Below are 20,053 nucleotides of genomic sequence, written 5' to 3'. Positions count from 1 at the left end.
CCTTCACCTACAATAAGAAAATGCTCACTTTTGAGGGTCAATGTGTTCCATGGCAACTCTCATCACATCACATATGAGGTTTACTTTTTTCTGATCAGGATGCTGGCATGGTTGAGCATTACTGCTACCATTCAGAGATGGGTACATACTCTTTGTGAAATCTTCTTCTCTAAATAAAAACAGATACCATGAATACCAGCACGATCCATTAAATAGCCCAGCACAAAGACAGTAACATTAAGAAACATAAATGCATGCAGAAAAGAACTACTCAACAAAATAGCTTATATGTCATTCAGTACTGACACACAACCTGCCACACTACCAGAAAGCTCTCCAACATCTCTCATCCATCCCAAGTGATTCTCAGCCAAGAGAGGCATTGAAAAAAACAGGTCAGAATAACTACTTTAGTTGCACAAAAAATTTTCAAGATACAGCTGTCTTTTACTAAATTCACTAGGGAGATGCTGAGCACAGAGCAATTCTGAAAATTAATCCATTTGCTTTTATTTCTAGACAAAGATTTAAGGTCAGGTCAAAACTGAAAATAAAACAGAACGGCTAAATGATAGCTCCAGCTCTTAAACAATTATTTACTTCAGCAAGCTTGAGAAGTCCTGAAGCTACTAATGCCCTAAAGCCTCTTGTCATTCAAAGTTAGAGAAAGAAGTCAGGGGACCTAATTTGGGAATCTAAGCAAGTATCTTGGCCTTAGGCTTCAGATAAAGCAGTGCTGTCTTGCTCCTCTTTATGAGGGAACAAAACTTTCTCTGATCACATTTACTCCTGTACAGCAAATCAGTAGACAAGTCAAAGCAGTCAGATGTATTAATCCCTTGCTGGAAAAATCTAATGGTTGCCTGCAAGCTGGAATTCCCAACAAGACACTCTGACTGTCCCTGAAACTAGTGAGCTTAGTCAAGTCTTTATGACCAACCATGCCAGATTTCTGACTGACTCCTTGCACCCACATTGAAGGGCTGCCAGTATTTTGACAAAATAATGTACCATCACTGATTACACGCACACTTCCATTTGCAGAATTATACTCACTTCAGTTCTGTGAAAAACAAGTTGATACAGTTCACAGAATCTATTTGCCTGATAAAGGTTTCTGCGTTTTCCAGAAATACCTGAAATGAATATTATTACTGTTATTCTGAAGAAGTACATTAAGTACAAGAACAAACTCAAAGACCTTCTCCGAATGCACAAGATGAAGGAAATGCTAAATCTGATCTGCCTGCAGGAGGATGCAGCAGTGCAGAGCAGCCATCTCTGCTGAAAGCAGAGCTGACAGCACCACCTACTTTTTTGAGCCCACTGTTCAATGTCAATGGATTCTAGGCCAGATGGATATGGAAAACAATGCAACAGAACTGGGCATACTTGCCTTGGGATTGTGGTCGTAAAGAAGATTGAGGTTGATTCGCAGCTTCCTCATACATTGAAATGCTTCCCTGAACATAAGCCTGGAGGAATGAGTCAGGTGGGATAGTTTACATAGTGGATAGGTGCAGTATCTGCACAAAAAGGCAACTGACTAGAGGTAAGCACAGACCCCCTGGGAAGGGAACAGCCTAGGCAATAAGCTGTGTAGATTGCCTTCCAGAAAAAATGTGCAAGGCCAATGCTGTTCATTGCCAGCCTCTGCAGTGGGACAGACCAGCACACCAGATTGCGGAAGCAATACAGGCCTTGCATTATTTTTTTCCTCTCTTAAAGCAGAGAATTACAGTTTAATCTTATGGACCAGCTTCTGTTTCAGCAAACTTCAATGTAAATCAATTAAAGAAATAAAACATGAAACACAGCAAGCTTCATCATGGAGTGATTGACATGTCTGGAGAATGGAGCCAGTGAAGATTTCTCCCACCCACACAGTCTCAGCACACATATACGCCCTTCAGTGGTGAAGTGAGAAGCACCTGGGACTGCTGAAAGCTGGACTTCTGGCTGGTAGACCCAGAAACAATTTCATTCCCACTAACGAAGTCAATTCCTTTGAGTTTAGCTTCCCTCCCTTCAGCACAACAAAACCAGGCCAGCCAGCCTCTAACAGCTCAGACTGGGGGAGGGAAGACCAGAATATACCAGTGCCATTTACCTGTCTAGCCACTTCCGAATCTGGGCAAGAACCAGAGCTCGGTGGTGAACAGTCTCCAAATTTCCTCTTGGCATCTATAATGCAAGGTCCACACAATTATTTATCTGTAGTTACTCTGCCTATACTGAAGGCAAAGTGAGGACTGGCCAATTTTCTAGGCCTGTCTGCTACTTGTAGGTGCATGGGCCTGTTCATTGACTTCAAGAGAGATGCAATTTCAACAAGTGTGGAAGAATATCTGAAAATTCTCTCAGCTCAGAAACATTCCGTCCTTAGGAGGCTCAACTCCACTCAACTGGGCAAGACTCACATCAACCTCAACACGCTTTCAGGTTAGCCCTGCTCTGAGGAGGATGTTGGGCTACACAACTCCAGAGGTGCTTTTCAAATGACATCCTTCTCCATTCTGTGAACCTCTGCTGGTTCTGAAGAGCGAGCTCAGCACTTCAGACAAACTTAGTGTCAAGGCTAATGGAGGGCTGCTAGCAAATACAGCAGTTACTAAGAGGCGAGTCAGAGATTCACAGGGAGAGGCCACAATATGTAGCACTACACTACCTCAGCCATTAAGAATTTGAATAGCCCATCTCAGTTCTGTACATACCCAGCTGCCTGTGCTGAATCTAACTCCCACAGGCATGCTCAAAATCCCTCCACATCCAGCCAGGCAGCTGGAGATTTGTGAGGTGCTGTGCTGCAGCACTACAGGGCAGCAGCTTTGTAGCACTGCATGCACTGTTTGCAGGTTAACTAGCTGCCCACTGAGATGGCTCCCCTATGCCCCCCAACAGCAGACCTCAGCAGACATGGGCAGAGCACTGACCTGCAGCACAACTTTTGTGTCCTGGGGCACAACGGTGATGATACGTGAACCTCGCTCCACCTTGCGCAGGGTCTCACTGTTGGGTGCAGCAGCACTGCTCAGGCCAGCCTGAAGGGCTGAAGACAGCATATTTATGAGCACACATGGCACACCACAGCACAGTGCCCCAGTCAGGCTTTCCTATGTGGCCCTGCAAGGTTGTACTGGACCAACTGAGTCAACAATACACCAGAGATCTTCAACAGCTCTGGACAGGAAGAGGATCTCTTAGTGCTAAGCACTGCTGTATACAAAGTAGAGATATGTCCTCTATACAACAGGATCACAAAGCTCAACAGACCAGATGAGAGGAGCACTGAAAGATGTAAAGGACCAGTAAGTTGGAGCCTTTTGGACATAGAGGGGAGGGAGAGAATGCAGGGCTAAGCTGTTGAAAACAGTGAAGGGACAACAACTACAGGACAAATCCTGCTCCCTGGGAGGAGCATGTGATACATAAGACAGTTCCCTGTGCCCCTTGCTCTCTGACAGATTTCTGAAAGCAGCTCTCTTCCTCTGTCTCTTAAGCAGTTGCTCTGAGTGACCCAAATACAGTAGGTTTGGGTGTGAAAAATGGGGAGATCTTGTGGTTCCAAGACAATGGCCATGAGCTGCGAGCAGCAGGCAGCCAGAGCTGGCATTTACCTTTCACTGATATGTTCTTCAAGCAGAAGCACTGACAGGTGTGGGAGTTGGTTGTCACCAACAAAAACTCATTGTATGTTGCAAATGAGGTGATGTTGGAAGCGACCTGTAGAAAAACAATGAAGTTTATCGCTGTATAGAGCGGAACAGGAAAGCTGCCTTTGGCAGAGGAAAAGGGGATGCGATGAAGGGCAAAAACTTTGGTACCTCAGTATCATTAACAAAAAACCGGCATCGATCTGTGAGACCCAAGATCATCTCCTGTAAATAGAAAGGATGACAAGTATAAGCTTCTAAGTGTAAGTTTCACAACCTCCAGTATTTCACAACACTGACTAGCACTGGATTGAAGTACCTTACAATTAGGTACTGAGTACCTCGTGTGAATTACTTAGAGAAGCTGGACAGGAAGTCATGCAACCTCTATACCAGGAGGGCTTACTTAAGTGTCTTAAAACACTTCTGGCTGGAAACCCAGCTTGGTCTACCCTGTAAGAGAAACTGCACAGTAACAAAGTAGAAGAAGAAACCATGCCAGATAATTTAGTTTTTTAAATACCAGAGGAAAAGCACTAGTACAGAGCAGAGCAAAGCAGCTCCATAGAGCATTCACCTGGATGCATCCTGAAGGAAAGAAACCATGAAACTACTAGCAAGATAGCTAGTTGTTCCCTAAGCTGTTGTAACTATCAAGAAACCATCACCAATACAAAACACCAGTAGCAGGCGATATACAGTAACTCAATGCAGCCATATTTGCTAATACGGTAAGTTCAGATAAAACAAATCAAAATGCTGTTTTCAAAAAGAGCAGGGCAGTGACTGCTAGAAATTTTAATATGAAATTTCTTGCTCTTCAATGACATTGTTCATCATATTCATAGAGTGGAAATATTGGGTGTTAACTGCAGGCCATCTGAAATGCTCTAGAAGACAAGGAATGGTATGCTCTCAGCTCTGCATACGGCCTTATGAAGAAGGGCTGTTAAGAAGTATTATTGGACCCTGGGCAGGGGATCACAGTGCACATTTGACACAGAGAACAACTGAGTAGGGAATTTAATCTGCTCACAGTCTTACTTACTTCGCCACTGATCTTCGTGATAGAAGTCTCCACGCAAGGGTAGGGGAACTGAACAGCAGAGCCATTGCTAGTCCGCCAGGGCTCAAGGACCGGAGTAGAAGTCTCTAAAGAGCAAAGAAGAACAAACTGTTTTCCAGCCAACCAAAGATTCAGACGTTACAACCACATGACATGTATCTCAAGAAAACTAGAGCTGGCAATTAGCTACACTATCTGACAGAGAGGAGGAATGCTGACATAAAAGTCGAAGACATAGCAGACAAGAAGGTGGTAACTTCTAGGGGCTCAGCAGCACCTTTATTCCTCTGTGGAACACAAGAGAAGTGCCAAGGACATGGCAGTCAGTCAGCACCTCTGAAATCACTAAACCAGTCATCTTTTTTTCAAATCATAATGTCTAAATTATCATTCTCAACAACATTAACTGCTTTCTGACACAAATCACTAATTTTGGCCCATTTCTGGAAGCAGAGAGAGCATGAAAGGCAGGACCAACTACCAGCAAGAGTCACCTATGTCCCTGAAAGTCAAATCACCTCATTAAACCTTTTCAGAAATCTGTAATACCTACACCTCAGACCAGGTACTTAAACAGGGCCCAACTTACCCCAGAGGTATTTCAGGATCTGTCTATCAGCCAGCTGCAGAGCTACAGTTTTGGTCACTGGACTGCAGCACAGGCTGATCACTTCTCCATCTACAGGCAAGGACAACCTGGAGCAAGACACAGAAGACACAGAACATCAGTCACAGGAGATACATTTAACACCTAGATCCTGCATTTCTTGTGGCCAGATGGAAGGATGCACATCTCCAGCATGGACTGATACCTTGTTCATGTAAGGATCTTCTGCAGTCTTATCACACCTATGTCAGCCGACATTGGCACCACAGAGCACCATCAACTCCAGCCAACAGGCATTTGCCTAGCCCTGCTAGTCACTGTCTGCATAGTTACAGCACTCTGCAGAGCCAACACTTCTTTTGTTGTAATCTACAGTTCATAATCAAATCAGCCTGTCTTTGATGTGCAAGTGTTGCAGAAAGCAATTCTCAGGATCCCTTTGGGAAGCAGATTTCTGTAACCCAGGTGGCTTCCTTTTGTGATGTGGTTTTAGTTCAACTGACCCCACAAAGCCCAGCAGGTGAGGAAGAGGAGGAGAGGAGTAACAAGGGCTACCAGTCCCCTTCTGGACCTCGATAATGGTGGGCAAAAGGTAGAATGGAGGAATTCAGTCCCCCCAAGGGCCTGGAATTCAGACAAAGGAACAGAGCTATCCTGGACTGACACAGGCATGCTACCATACACCCTCTTGTCAGGCTGGGTGTAGGCATTAGGACTACAGGCAAGTGCTGACCAGTAGGCAGCTTCATGAGCTGTTTGATTCTGCTTCAGAAAGAGAGCCAAATTCCCCAACTCACAGACTGCAGGCTGCACATCTATTGAGAGACTTAATTCCTTCTAGGCCCTGTCCAGAGGCACTCTCAGACTTCACCCACAACTGACAGATCTCTAGTACCGTAAATTTAGGCACTCTTCTTTAGCTCCAGCCATGTGAGGCACTGCAGTCAGATGGTGAAGGATGGACTGAGCAGCATCCTGACCCTGACCAACCACCAGGAAGCTGTCATCTGGCAGCCAGGTGAGAAATCGGAGCCCCAGAGGATTCATCACTTCATTGTTGTCGCTGCCCACATGAACTCTGTCACAAAATAAAAGAGACTGGGAAGCAAATAGAACCTGATTTCAGTAGGCCACCTCACTGGAGAGGTGAAAGTCCTCCTAGGCACAGCCTGGCTGTTCAGACACACAGCATGGCTAGATGGGCTCCAGTGCACAAACACACAATCACCCACAGCATGAATCCTGCCACAGGCTGGGCTGGAGATGAAGGACAAGACCCAGGGAGCCCCATTTGTTTTTCCTAGACAGTACTGCTCCCACGCCAACTGTGTATAGGAACAAATGTAGAGCAGGGTAGGTTTTTTTACCTCATCATTGTCCCTGCCATGCAAGCAGCTCTGTTGCTCGGTGTGCCATGACCATGGGCCTGGGCACTACATAGCCATTCCTTTGGCTCTGGGAGCAGCACCACAAAGTGCAGCACCACAATGCCAAGACCACCAGGCACAGGAAAGGCTATCTCAGTGCTGTCACTGACAGTCACTGCTCCCAGTAGATGAAGACCTCAGTCAATGGCACTTCTCAGGATGAACTGCCCACCGTGTTGCCCAATCCTTAGCACTAGTTGCAGTCACAGTGTCAGCAGAATGAAATCATGTTACCCGACAACCTTTTAAAAATCTTGAGAAAAGTGGTCAGAGCTGGGACCTCTAAAGCATCCAGCTAGGCACCACCCTTTTCTCCCCACTACAGCTGTACTAGTTCTATATTACCTGTAGGTTTTATCCAGGTATGGTGTTTCCACAGCTGCTTTAAATCCATTTCCACCCACAACTCCAAACGCAACAGTGGGGTCATTCATTGTGCTCTGTCCTAGCAAACACAGAACAAGGCAGAATTTAGAGATACTGTCAACACAGCCCCTTCCATCCTCATTCTTATCAAAAAGTAGATACTACAGGAAACTATTACAGAAGTCAGAAAATACCATCCCTACATGTACAGCCAACACCTAACTCTCATTAACAAATACCCCAAGGAAAACAGTTACCTCGTAATGTCACAGTACAAAACTCAGACAGCAGCAACAGTCTCTTGTCTCACAGCACAATGGATATTAATTACACTGTATATAGGACTGCTTTGGGAAGTGCTGGGTGCCTCAGATAGACCCTAGGCAGCTACTCCCAGGCATCTCCAGTGCCACTCAGCAACATGCCATCAGAACAGATTACACAAGATACCACTTGCTGCACTCTATTCAAGCCAAAGCTAGGCAGGGGGATACTACCAGCATAAGCAATAGCCAAGTGCTGAATGCTGCCTTCTCACAAAGCCAAGGCACCACCAAAATGCTCCTGTGCCACCCAAACTAATGTAGATCAGAGAACTGAGCTTGAATCCACAGTTAAACCAGATGTATATTGCTCCTGACTCCTAAAGCCTTGAGTGACCATCACCCTACTAGTCCCCCAGGGTACAGCTCTCAGGGACAGAGGGTTTCCTTTTACAAGACAGTGCAACACACTCTCACCATATCTGTACACAGAGATCTTGTTATCAGCATCCAGGAGAGCCATGTCTCCACTATGTTTGGGATCTGTGTGAAACGCAACCTGATTAACCACCTGTTGGAGCTGGAGCTCATAGGTACACATGGGTGGAGGCACCACAGCATGCTGGAACGCTGTGACAAGCACTTTATCTGTGGAAGAAAAGAGAAAAAAACCCAAGCTGTAACCCAGTCCAAATGTTAGTGAGGCTCTTCGTAAGTTCTTTACTGAAAGTAGGAACAACGTTACAGGAAAAAACAGTTGCTGTGCCCTTAGCAGTTAACTCCTGTGCTGGTTTTGGCTGGGATAAGAGTTAATTTTCTTCATAGCAGCTAGTATGGGGCTGTGTTTTGGATTTGTGCTGAAAACAGTGTTGACAATACAGGGATGTTTGCCTTACTGCTGAGAAGTGCTAACACAGAGTCAAGGCCTTTTCTGCTTCTCACCCCACCCCATCAGCGAGTAGGCTGGGGCTGCACAACAAGCTGGGAGGGGACACAGCTGGGACAGCTGACCCCAACTGACCAAAGGGATATTCTAGACCATATGATGTCATGCTCAGCAATAAAAGCTGGGGGAAGAAGGAGGAAGGTGCGGACGTTTGGAGTGATGTTGTTTGTCTTCGCAAGTAACTGTTAGGCACAATAGAGCCCTGCTTTCCTGGAGATGGCTGCCTGCCAATGGGCAGTAGTGAATGAATTCGTCGTTTTGTTTTGCTTGTGTGCGCGGCTTTTGCTTTACCTATTAAACTGTCTTTATCTCAGCCTACGAGTTTTCTCACTTTTATCCTTCTGATTCTCTCCCCCATCTCACTGTGAGGGAGGTGAGTGAGTGGCTGCATGGTACTTACTTGCCAGCTGGGGTTAAACCATGACAACTTCACTGAACCACCTCTGAAGCGTCCATCAATTACATGGTCCCCCCTCACTAGCAGCTTTGTAGAAAGAGCAGCTAACAGAAGAACTACCATAATCCCATCTGGTCTGCATCCAAAAGGCTACGCCACCTCTTCTGACCCTACAGGTATAAAGCAGTCCCACTGCTTACCTCCATCTATGACAGCCACATTTGCCACATGCTGGCTATTCTCCCCCATCCCATGGTCTGTGGTCCAATGCCACTCATAGGAGAGATAATGCCAACCCTGGCAGAGTACATGCAGTCTATATGGGTTCTCTCGGTCCCACAGCAGCGACACCAACTGATTTTCCTCCAAGCTACCAAAATGTAGACTTTGCTTCAGGTACCAGTGATAGTTCCCCGTGGTCCACAGCTGAACTGTAGAAAAACACATGGTTACTACAGATGACCACTTGAGACCCATCTTAAACCATCCCCACCACCACTGCTCTTCTACAGGTGGGTTAAGTGCAATGAAAATAGTAGTTCTAGCCTTCAGCCCATGCGCTGTGTCATACAACACCCAGCACAAGAAAACTTAACATCAGATTTAATGCAAAAGAGTCAACCCTAGAATTCTTTGAACTCCCCTTGTGAGAAGGCACCCATGTTTTATGAAGGGCTCACAACTTTAGCATTCCATTAATACCACTTCCAGTTACAGCAGCCTGGAAGATGCTTTGAACTCTGGCTGAACCACCCATTTTTCCTGACCTGCACAGGGGTCTCAAAGCTGTAGGCAGGCCTCCTCAGGGCTTCCTAACTTGCAGAGGAATACCCACTGCTAACCACATTTGCAGGCAAGTATAAGAGCCAGACCCTCACATAGTGCTCTCACCGTAACTGTTTGGGTTGGAGTTTTCCACCTTCAAGTCTTCCAGCCATATAGCCAGGATAGTAGAATCTGCATTCCAAAGCAGTTCATTAACCTGCAGAAACAAACACGGCTCTCACTGATATTGTTGCTTCTCTGTAGGGTGGGTATGCTCCCAGTTGGTTTGCAAGACCATGAGTTGCTCCTTATTTTCAACAATGAAAGGTGCATGGGTTAATACACTAACATAGCTCTCGTGTATTGCAAAGCTCCCAACAGCTGTAGCAAAGCATCCTGAAGCAGAACCTGTCACAGTGGCTCCACACAGCTGAAGAGGTAATACAGCCACAAACATGACAGCAGTGTCCTCTTTGCTTTCCTTGGCACTGAGGAAGCATCTGCCAAAAGACCTCTCAGCATCCCAAGGCAGAAATTGAAGTAACATCCTAGCAGTAGCTTCTCACTTCTCTTATTTGGGATAATGTGAGTATTTCACCTCACTCTTGCAACAGCTGACATCCTGAACAGCATTTCTGAAGCATTTGCCTGGTAGAAAGTACACAGGGGCCAGAAGCACCCCAGGCCCACAATTGTCCTGTACTTGTCTCTGTACTACAGGCCTGCAGAAGGCATTGCATCTTCTCCACAGGCTTCTTCATTGTTCACTTTTCAAGTCACTTTTTTCATCAGGACCAGCACTAAGTGTTAAGTTAAAAACTTCCTCCTGGAATCTGGAAAAGATCTAGTCTTCCTCTCCATTACACTCTAATCAAAGAAGCCCAGGCACAGCACTTACTTTGACCTGCCCTTTCTGGAACGGCAGGGTGAACTCCCCATGAAGAAGTCCATTCTTCTCCAAGAAAACCACATCATGTCTGTTGGGTTTTTCTTGCGTGGATGCTATCAGGTTTCCAGAGGGCCTTAAAAAAGAGCCAAATGAAAAGTGGTTGCTCACATAATCACTAGCTGTCATTTTAAACACCAATCATCTCACATTTTCTCCAGAGAGATGAAGAAAAGGGGAGCAGAGGATGCATTTTCCTCAGCACTGTGCAGAGTCATTGGTCCAGCACAGACATTTTCCAGGCTCATGACATCCTCAGGTGAGCAAGTAAATGCCAGCACTGGCAAAGGGACCTGTAATACTCCTATTTATACAGTTGAGTCCAAAACCACTTGACATTGAGACTGTGCAGAGAATCTATCCCTTCCTCTTGCACATAATGCAAGTATTAGTTTTTTCAGGGTTTAAAGAGCTACTCTTCCTCATGCTGGATCAGAAGGAAGCTTTCTTCAAGTTTTAGGAAAAATAAACAAACACAGGAGAAATTAAATTGATGCTGATAAAAGACTGTGACCAGGGAACAAAAAGCAACACTCTGTTGCTGGCATGCAGACTGCTTTGCTACTCACTTCCAGGACAGTGCTTGCTCTAATCCTGAGATAGGCTCACTTGTTGACTGCAGCACAAGCTCTCTGCTCCATACTCGGACCTTCCGAGCACCTACAGGTTGAGAGATCAATGAGACAAGGGTGTAAGAAAGCACTGGGAAGAGACTTGTCTAATTTTATAAGGGTAGGAGAGCAAATTTTGATGCACATGAATAAAAAGGAGATTTCTCATCTACACCTTAAGGGGTAAAAACTTACTCTGTCTCAGGCAGTTCTGCCATAGTAACTGAGCGACTCTAAAGGAAATGAGTGGGAATTTCAGTCTGATGTAGCTCAGTCATAGCCATTTCCATCTTCACCTTTCACCACAGAAATATTAAAATATTCCTATAAATGCAAGATTCTCCCTAATCTGAAGTACTGAAGGTAAAAACCCAAACTAGTGGAAGAGCAGTGCAGTTTGGTGCAGCTCAATATATTTAAATACAGCTCAATACATTTAAACTGCTTAGTAATATTTATCATGGAAGACATCAACTACAGTCTTAAAAGAAATGTATGTGCTCATCACTTCTTTGGCTTTAGGGCAAAACCTAGGGAAAAGTATTACCAGTATTTAAACAAAAGTGTGCAAGGCCAAACTGCTAGTATGAGCGACAGTGGGTATGGCAACCCAGATTCATCCATTTGGCACTGGAAGCCCATCAGAGATGGCTTAGAGCTTGAGCAGTGATTTAACGCTGGTGAAAGAAGCAGTTCAGATAGTAACTACCCAGTAGTAACCTCTCCTGGCTTCTCAATGGACTGAAAACCAAACTGCAAAGAAAGTGTTCAGAAGATTGTGTCTATAAAATACCTCTTGGAACACCAAAACAGAGAAAAGAGCAATTAACTAGCTCAACTCACCCTTGCTTTAAGTGCCCAAGAGACCACAAACACCAGCCAGTTCTTGCCTTGCCTAGCTTCTGCTTAAGAAGCCTCTTACACATGTTGGTACTTCAAAGAAGTTTGGTCCCATACCTGTCTCTGGACAGACAGCACTCACTGCAACAAACTGCCCATCTCCTCTCCACGTCACCCGAGGCCTGCTGTCATCCCAGGCTGAAGTAGGTGACACTTCCTGAAGTCACACAACAGAAAGTTGCATCAAAGCTTAGGAAGGCAACCGCTGTCTTTGTCTAAACAGACTGCACTGCTAAGCCAGCTCTTTGAAGAGCCTTGGCATGAAATCAATCCATTAAAAAATCTTAAGGCTGCAAAGTTAAAAATTCATTACTCAGAATGTTATTTTAGGAAATACTAGAATTAAAACTGCCTGTAAATTCAATCTGCTCCTCCTGCAACGGCATATGACTGTCTATTCACATGATCACATGCTGTCCTTCCCCTCCACCAGGGTGTCTGCTTATAGACCAGCTGTGCATAAGCTGGACACAAGGGTGAATCAGGGTTTGCTCATGACTGATGCCTGGAGTCACAACCCCTTGGAAGGAGAAAGGTGGGAAAGGCATGCCATCCAGACAGTCTGTAAGACAGACAGAAGCTGGGATGAAAAGTAGTGTTCTCTGAGGTAGAACAACATAAGAAAAAAAATAAGATCTCAGCAGAATACCCATAAAGAGGCAGCTGTTCAAAGGTTTAACTTTTGTCAAGCTAGGCCTATTTTCCCAGATACAGCCAAGCCTCATCCTGTCCTTCATAATGGTAAAGCTGGAACAGGCCACATTTCATGTCTCTGCACTCTGTCTGCCAGAGTGGACAGTTTTAATTTTGAAACTTAAGCACAAGAATAAAAATCCAGCAGTGGAGTGTTTTAGCTACCTGACTTTTCACCAAATAAAAAGTAGAGAAAACAAGACCCAGACAAGGAAGTGTCAGACAAAAGAGCAAAGAGCTAAAATGTGCAGGCACATGGAGCTACCTTACATGACTGGTGATGGCGAGTAGCTGAAATCCTACTACACTTGCCTTCCGGGAGCTCAAACTACTGTTCTTTCCGCTCCTCTCAGCCAAACTGCTTGTTATTTCTCTTGGTCATATGAACACCTGAGTATATAACATACATTCAGCAAAATCTGTCACGCTGATTTAAGTGTGGCTTTACCTCTGCAAGCACTACCACTTGCAAATCTTGCTTTGAGCTCTGTATGAACAGTTCTAAGTACTCACAGCTGCTGTCTTGAATTAGGAGGAGGAGAAAAATGCTGGGTTTCAGATAACAGAAACAAACAGAAGCAGCCTATGAAGACAACTACCAAAAAGGCGGTGGCAAGCTGGCACTGCAGGAGTAACAGAAACTCTATACATGTTTTTCCAGAGACAGCATGGGCCTAACATAAGAGAACTAGTATAATACCGTCTGTTTGCGATGCGCTGCCTGTTTTCCCTCTGATCCATGGAACTGTGTCTCCTTTTTACCCCAGCCAAGAGCAACAAACTTTCCTGAAGAAGAAACAATCATTGTAGTGGAAGATATACAGCACTACGTTGCACAGTGCAGTAAACATAACCACAGCTTCAAGCCCACATCTTCCATCCAAGTTTAATTCTACAAACCTGAAGAAAATTTACGTAGCCCAGAAAGTCCTCTAGTACAGGGAACTTACTTGAATTCATGCTGACAAGTAAAATATTGGCGTTCCCCTTCAGCTGTCCAGCAGCATTACAGTCTAAAATGTCTCCTGAGGCCCCGTAAGTGCTCAGCTCCATTTCTTTACTTTCTACATGTTTACAACACACCAATGACATCAGCTTGAACAACTTCATTTCAGTGCACCTCTCACCTTCCCCAAACTCATCTTGGTGGATTTCCTTCTCAGTAATTGGTTCAAAATCCCTTGTCATCATGATGAGCGTTTGCTGACCTGCAGGGTAGACATTAAATACAATATTGGTAATGGTATCTCCAGCAAATAAAAACTCATTGTTCTCCTGCGTCGTCCTATTGTTCTGTCATGGACTTGACTATAGAAATATTTCTAATGGTAATATGATACTAAAGAGAACACATCCTTCAAAGCAGAAAATCTCAAAACTGGAACAGAAGAACACTTTCAAGTATCTCCCTCTTCAAAAACATGCTTCCTGGCCTAAACTTAAAAAGTTCTTTCCACTTTAAAAATAAGTACTAGGCACTCTTAAACACTTACTCTTGAGATATGAAGGACAAGGTGACTGGGAGCGGTCCACATGAATTTATGAAGCAGAAATCATGCCTGACCAACCTGAAAGCCTTCTACAATGAGATGACTAACTTGTGGATACAGGGAGACCAGTGGATGTCATTTATCTTGATTCTAATAAGGCTTTTGACACTGTCTCCCATAACATCACCATAGACAAACTCATGAAGGATGGGATAGATAAAAGGACAGTGAAGGGGACTGAAAATCAGCTGAACTGCTGTCGTGGTTTAAGCCCTGCCAGCAACTAAGCACCACGCAGCCGCCTGCTCACTCCTCCCCACTCCCAGTGGGACAGGGAGGAGAATTAGAAAAAAAGTAAAACTCATGGGTTGAGATAAGAACAGTTTAATAACAAAAATAAAATAAAATTAAATATAATAATAATAAAAAAAATAATTGTAATGAAAAGGAATATAACAAAAAGAGAGATAAATAAAACCCAAGAAAAGAAGAGCAATGCACAATGCAATTGCTCACCACCCACTGACTGATGCCCGAGCAGTGATCCACCCCTCCCAGCCAACTCCCCTCAGTTTATATCCTGAGCATGACATTCTGTGGTATGGAATATCACTTTGGCTAGTTTCGGTCAGCCGTCCTGGCTATGGTCCCTCTCAGCTTCTTCTACTCCTGGTTCCTGGCAGAGCATGGGAAACTGAAAAATCCATAACTTAGGATCAGCACCACTTAGCAATAGCTAAAAACACAGCGCGTTATCAACTTTTTTGTCACACTAAATCCAAACAGCACTGTACCAGCTACTAGGAAGAAAATTAACTCTATCCCAGCTGAAACCAGGACAACTGCCAAGCTCAGAAGCTTGCCATCAGTGGCAAAATGTCCAGCTTGAGGTCAGTCACCAGTGGCGTGCCCCCGGATACCAGGGCCAATGTTTAACACCTTCATTAATGACCTGGAGAATGGGACGCTCAGCAAGTTTGTAGATGACACGCAACTGGGAAGAGTAGCAGGTACACCAGAAGGTTGTGCTGCTGTTCACAGGGACCTTGTCATGTAGGTGAGACGGGCTGTCAAGAACATCATAAAGCTCAACAAGGGGAAAAGCCATGTCCTGCACCTGGAAAATAATAATCTCAGGCACCAGGACAGACTGGGAGCCAAGTGGCTGGAAAGCAGCTTGGCAAAAAAAATGACCTGTGTTTCCTGGGGGACACCAAGTTGAACATGGGCCAGCAGCAGCTCTCTGCTGAACAGGTGGCCAACAGCACCCTGGGCTGCATTAGCAGTGTTGCCAGTAGGTTGAGGGAGGTGATCCTTCTCCTTTACTCAGTGCTGGTGAGACACATGCGGATTGCTGGCTCCAGTTTTGGGCTCCCCAGTACAAGACAGACAAGGACATACTGGAATGAGTCCAGCAAAGGGTCACACAGATGATTAAGGGTTTGGAGAATCTGTCACATGAGGGAAAGCTGAGAGAAGTCAGACTGCTCTGGAGAGAAGGCTCAGGAGGAATCTCATCAGTGTGTATAAATATTTTATGTGGGAGGTGGGGTACAGTGAAGAAGACAGAGCCAGACTGGTAGTGGTGCCCAGTGAAAGCACAAGAGGCAATGGGCACAAACTAAAACACAGCAAATTCCATTAAAACATAAGAAAACAATTTTTTACTGTGAGGGTGGTCACAGACAGGAACAGGGTGCCCACAGAGGTTGTAGGGTCTCCATCCTTGGAGATATCCAAAATGAGACTAGGCTCAGTTCCCAGCAACTTGCTCCGCGTCACCTGCTTTGAGCAAGGGGGTTGGAATAGGTGACCTCCAGAGTTCCCTTTCAACCTCAAGCATTCTGTGATCCTGTTTTGCTTGAGGCTAACTTTATTTTCTAGGTGAGACACATCTGTAGCTAAGATGAGCCTGTGACACATTTCCTGCCAAAGGACAAGAAACAGTTTTTGTTACTAAGAAATCAAATGGGGATATAAAGCAGGATTCTTTATGTTTTAGAAGCAAGATCAAATATACTTCCTTGGAAGATCTGAAAGACTACTTGCTGTTCTATAAAACTCAGCTTTTTGGGCCCAAACAGCTTCTGCCTGCATCAGCAAAGCACCTCATGGATCATGAAATGAAATCTCATATATAGGATCAGGTGGGTTTTTTTTCCTCTATAAGTCTTAGTCCCAGTTTCATAACTTTGTATTTTGTTTCTTCTATCTTAAACTTAACTGTGTTTTACATTTTGGCCATAGCAAGTTTCACTCCTAAAGGCAGAAAGCTTACAGGCTATTGTTGATACCTGTTGCAAGCAAAACAAGCTCTTGGTCAGGACTCCAGCTCATGGTACTTAGACCGCTGTCCACACTTCCAACACACTCCACCTGCAAGACCAAAATAAGATCACAGAAGTGCAGGAACACCAGTGCAGCACCAACTCAGCACAAAAGTAATCAGTCACCAAGGCACGGAGATCTTCTCCTACTTAGAAAAGTCACAAGCCTTACTTTACCCTTTGTGTTGAATGAAAAAAAAAGAAACATTTCTAAGCAAAGATGGTTCCAGAACATTTATGTAGGAGAGCCCAGATAATCCCGAGATTAGCATTTTCTACCATACACAGTTTTAATAAGAGCTTTATTCTGCAACTCTCAGTCTTATGTCAACATGTATAGTGTTAACATTGCTTGATCAGCTCTGGGGTTACATTGGTAAACATACTGAAGTCACAGAACACAGACATAATGGTTCTTACCTAAAGAATTCCAACATGCAGTTAAGAGACACTATATCCATTGAAACATCAGCTGATCACCTTGTGCATGCTGAACTTGAGAACTGTATACAGCTGCACTAACTTCAAAGTTCACGAAAAACTGGGCCAGTTTCACTGGCCATCATGAGTATATAAGCAACAGCAGTGGGCAGAGAACTTCTGTCACGCACTGTTACCTTCATTTGCAAAAGACGCGGAACAGAACAACTGTGATAAACAGCAAGGCGATGCCATTCAAGGAATTAAGCTTAGGCGTCACAATCTTTTCAGGTACACAAAGTGGGACTGGGCACCAGTGGGCAGAGTAACCATCACCCACATGCAAAAGGCTTCATAACAAGCAGAGTAACCTTCAAGACTTCTTTCTTGGTGCCCAGACTGCACCAAAAGAACAACATTTTAAAATTGATAAAGTAAGCCGAAAAGCCTTGAAATAAAGTATCTGAAGTTAAACCTCAACTCTGACCCACGTTATCAGTGCAAGAAGTGCCTCACGTATCACATCTTTTGTCAATCTCTATTCCCTTATGACCCTTAAGTTGCAATGTGGGACACGTTTTTCTGATACAGTTGATTGTATATTTAAGTGGTATCTGCAAATCAAACCCAAACAAGAACCAAAGCAGGTGAGCTGCAAATAACCACAATCTGACAGCTAACCCAGACAGATCACTGTCATCTCACACCTACCTACACCTGCACTGTTGGACTGGTATTGTGGGAGCTGATGCAGATTTCAGAGGGTGCTGCTGTAGTGTTTAAGTGTCTTGCTGAAGACTGTACAAATCTGACACTAAGAAAGGAACAGAAAGCACGTATCTCAGTTCCTGCCATATTTACTCAGCTAAAGTATTTTGGTTTCCCTTTAGTGTTTTCTAGGGCTTTTTAATCCAAATGTTCTCTAAATCACAACACTTTCTCCTCTCTTAAGTCATGTCATCGTATTGACTGATAATAATAAAAAGGTAGCTACAGTGTGAGTTCTGAATGGATTACTTTATTCTGTACCTGGTCTCAGCAATATCCTATTTCTGTAAGACTGTCCAGTGGATCCTGTGCTGCTGGATGTGTGCCAACAGTCCTCTGAGCAAACATACAGGATGAGGGCTGTGAAAAGGCAAGCCAGTGTTTCAATGCCGGTTCTTTTACGGAGTGTATATTCTGTCCTTAATCCCGCTCAAGGCTCCCACAAAAATCAGCTCATCTGCCCAGAACAGGGAGACTAACCACAGCTCAGTTTGTAATAAATATACAATTGCCCCTGAAGAAATTAAAAGTGTCATCCTTTCCTTTGAAATCCCTCAGTACTGTTGTGTCTTTCCTGCCATGTTACCTGCTTCGTGCTGAGATTGCACAGTAGGATATCTCCAGCTGCTGTAGCAACACACACGCACTCCTGCTCTGGAAGATCTTCAATACCCACAATGCAGCCACTTCCATCTTCAGGCATGAAACCCTCCGCAGTCAAGGAAACTTCTCTTGTCACCTTGACATAGAGAAACCAATGACTTATTAACTACACATGACCTCACTGGGATTTTTGCAGAAATGACAGAATAACATCCATGGTTATATTTCATCCTACTGCAATTACACAAAGCATTACACAGCAGAAGTGAGTATGTGAATGCCACCAAGAAACAGCCAATGTGCACGTACTTATCTTCACTTATCCATAGGAAACTGTGAAGGTTCTCTTAAGTTAAAATAGCTAGACAATGAGAAAAGTCACATAAGGGAGCAAATAATAAATGGCAATACTACAACTTCCAATTTGTCTCTGTTCTAATCATCTTTCAACCCCCTTTTCATACTTCTCCACGTAGTGTCAACATAAAGAGGTAAATGAGTAGCTGCTTAGAGTGTCCCAATACTTTCAATGGGTCATTCAGACTTCACAGACACAGCATATAAAAACATTCAAAGGAAAATAATTTGGATGCACATTCAGGTACAGCAGAAAAGGGAAGTTCTGGCTAAATTAGCTCTCTCCAGCTTAGTTGCATGAATGTTTTTACACATCCAGTCATCAGGGAAAAACAACACAGTACTAAAGACCTGAAATAATCCGTCCGTCCGTTCCCCCCCCCAAGCCGGAAAAGGAAGCTGACATATTTAGCAATTATTTTTTTTTAATTCTAAAAGGATTTCAGCTGATAGCCTTCACAAACAGACCACAATGGAGGTTTTCAGAAAACACCCTTCTTTAAAAATGAGATCCCAGGAAAGCCCAAAAGCTCTGCTGTTAGCTAACTTCAGAACTGAACAAACTGAAGGAAATAGATGCCTTGGAATTGCATAGTGTGTTTCCAAAGAAGACACTGCAACCCAGCTCCAACCCAGCTCTAACAGTAATTCATGGCTCAATAGCAGTTTTTTATTTAGCGCTCTGAGGTTTTTTTTCTTCCCTACAGCACGGTTCCAAAAGCTTCCTCGTCTACTCTTCACTATCCCTTTGCCTGTTCGTTTGTTTTGTGATGCAACTGTTTGCCCGATCATGCTTAAGACTACACCACGGGGACGACCTCTGTCAAATACAACCACCCTCTTGCAGGCAGACTTCCGTGTTTTAAAAGCACAGCATATCACTCGAGCCACTAAGATCACAGTGCAGCCTCACAGCCAACGTCCTAGGCACCGTGAGACAGCAGCAAGCGGCGGCAGGGAGCAGCAGGAGGCTCTAAGGCCCCGCAAAGGCCGCTACGAGGAGCGAGCCGTACCCAAGGGCTCCCGCCGGGCGCCGACGCGCTCCCGCTGACGGCGGCCCAAACGCGTTATCGCCGCTTTGCAACGGGCGGCCCAAATCCGCCCCTAACAACACGCCTGCAGCGATGCGCGCCAGCCGCCAGCCCCCTCCCCCGAAGCCACAGCCCTGGCCCGAGCCTGAAAGCGACAAGCGGCCGCGGCTCCCGGTGCGCCCGGCGGCGGCTCTAACCGAGTCTCCGGCGGCGCCCAGCTCCAGAAGGCCGTGCTGTGAGCCCACGAGGACCGTGCCGGGCTCGGCGCTGAGGCAGAAGCACTGCGGGCTGCCCGGGGCGGCGGCAGGGCGGCGACCGCCGGTCCGCAGCAGCCGCAGATTCCTCATGGCGGAGCAGCGCCACGCCGCTCACGGAGCCGCCATCTTCTCCGCGCCGGGCGGGCGGGCGGAGGCAACG

At 45.1% G+C, this 20,053-nt stretch overlaps 1 protein-coding gene across 1 annotated transcript in view; it reads right to left on the bottom strand.

Moving 5' to 3' along the window:
- The window catches only part of ELP1 (elongator acetyltransferase complex subunit 1), a 31,796-nt gene extending 11,754 nt beyond the window's left edge, over positions 1-20,042 (bottom strand). The window contains exons 1-22 of the mRNA XM_030005007.2: positions 19,834-20,042; positions 18,232-18,384; positions 16,425-16,506; positions 13,768-13,848; positions 13,341-13,426; positions 12,005-12,104; positions 11,006-11,096; positions 10,389-10,512; positions 9,617-9,707; positions 8,926-9,156; positions 7,860-8,030; positions 7,099-7,198; positions 6,222-6,404; positions 5,309-5,415; positions 4,702-4,805; positions 3,825-3,878; positions 3,618-3,723; positions 2,934-3,049; positions 2,111-2,184; positions 1,397-1,475; positions 1,057-1,136; positions 29-169 (exon numbers count right to left, since the gene is read on the bottom strand). Of these exons, the coding sequence (XP_029860867.1) occupies positions 29-169; positions 1,057-1,136; positions 1,397-1,475; positions 2,111-2,184; positions 2,934-3,049; positions 3,618-3,723; positions 3,825-3,878; positions 4,702-4,805; positions 5,309-5,415; positions 6,222-6,404; positions 7,099-7,198; positions 7,860-8,030; positions 8,926-9,156; positions 9,617-9,707; positions 10,389-10,512; positions 11,006-11,096; positions 12,005-12,104; positions 13,341-13,426; positions 13,768-13,848; positions 16,425-16,506; positions 18,232-18,384; positions 19,834-19,983 (2,504 nt within the window). The 5' untranslated portion in view covers positions 19,984-20,042. The remainder of the gene's footprint in view (positions 1-28; positions 170-1,056; positions 1,137-1,396; positions 1,476-2,110; positions 2,185-2,933; positions 3,050-3,617; positions 3,724-3,824; positions 3,879-4,701; positions 4,806-5,308; positions 5,416-6,221; positions 6,405-7,098; positions 7,199-7,859; positions 8,031-8,925; positions 9,157-9,616; positions 9,708-10,388; positions 10,513-11,005; positions 11,097-12,004; positions 12,105-13,340; positions 13,427-13,767; positions 13,849-16,424; positions 16,507-18,231; positions 18,385-19,833) is intronic.
- Between the last annotated feature and the right edge of the window lie 11 nt (positions 20,043-20,053).

This window comes from Aquila chrysaetos, chromosome Z, assembly GCF_900496995.4.
Source record: "Aquila chrysaetos chrysaetos chromosome Z, bAquChr1.4, whole genome shotgun sequence".
Taxonomy (NCBI): Eukaryota; Metazoa; Chordata; class Aves; order Accipitriformes; family Accipitridae; genus Aquila; species Aquila chrysaetos.
Note: the sequence above shows the minus strand (reverse complement) of the source record. Positions and strands in the feature narration are given on the sequence as shown.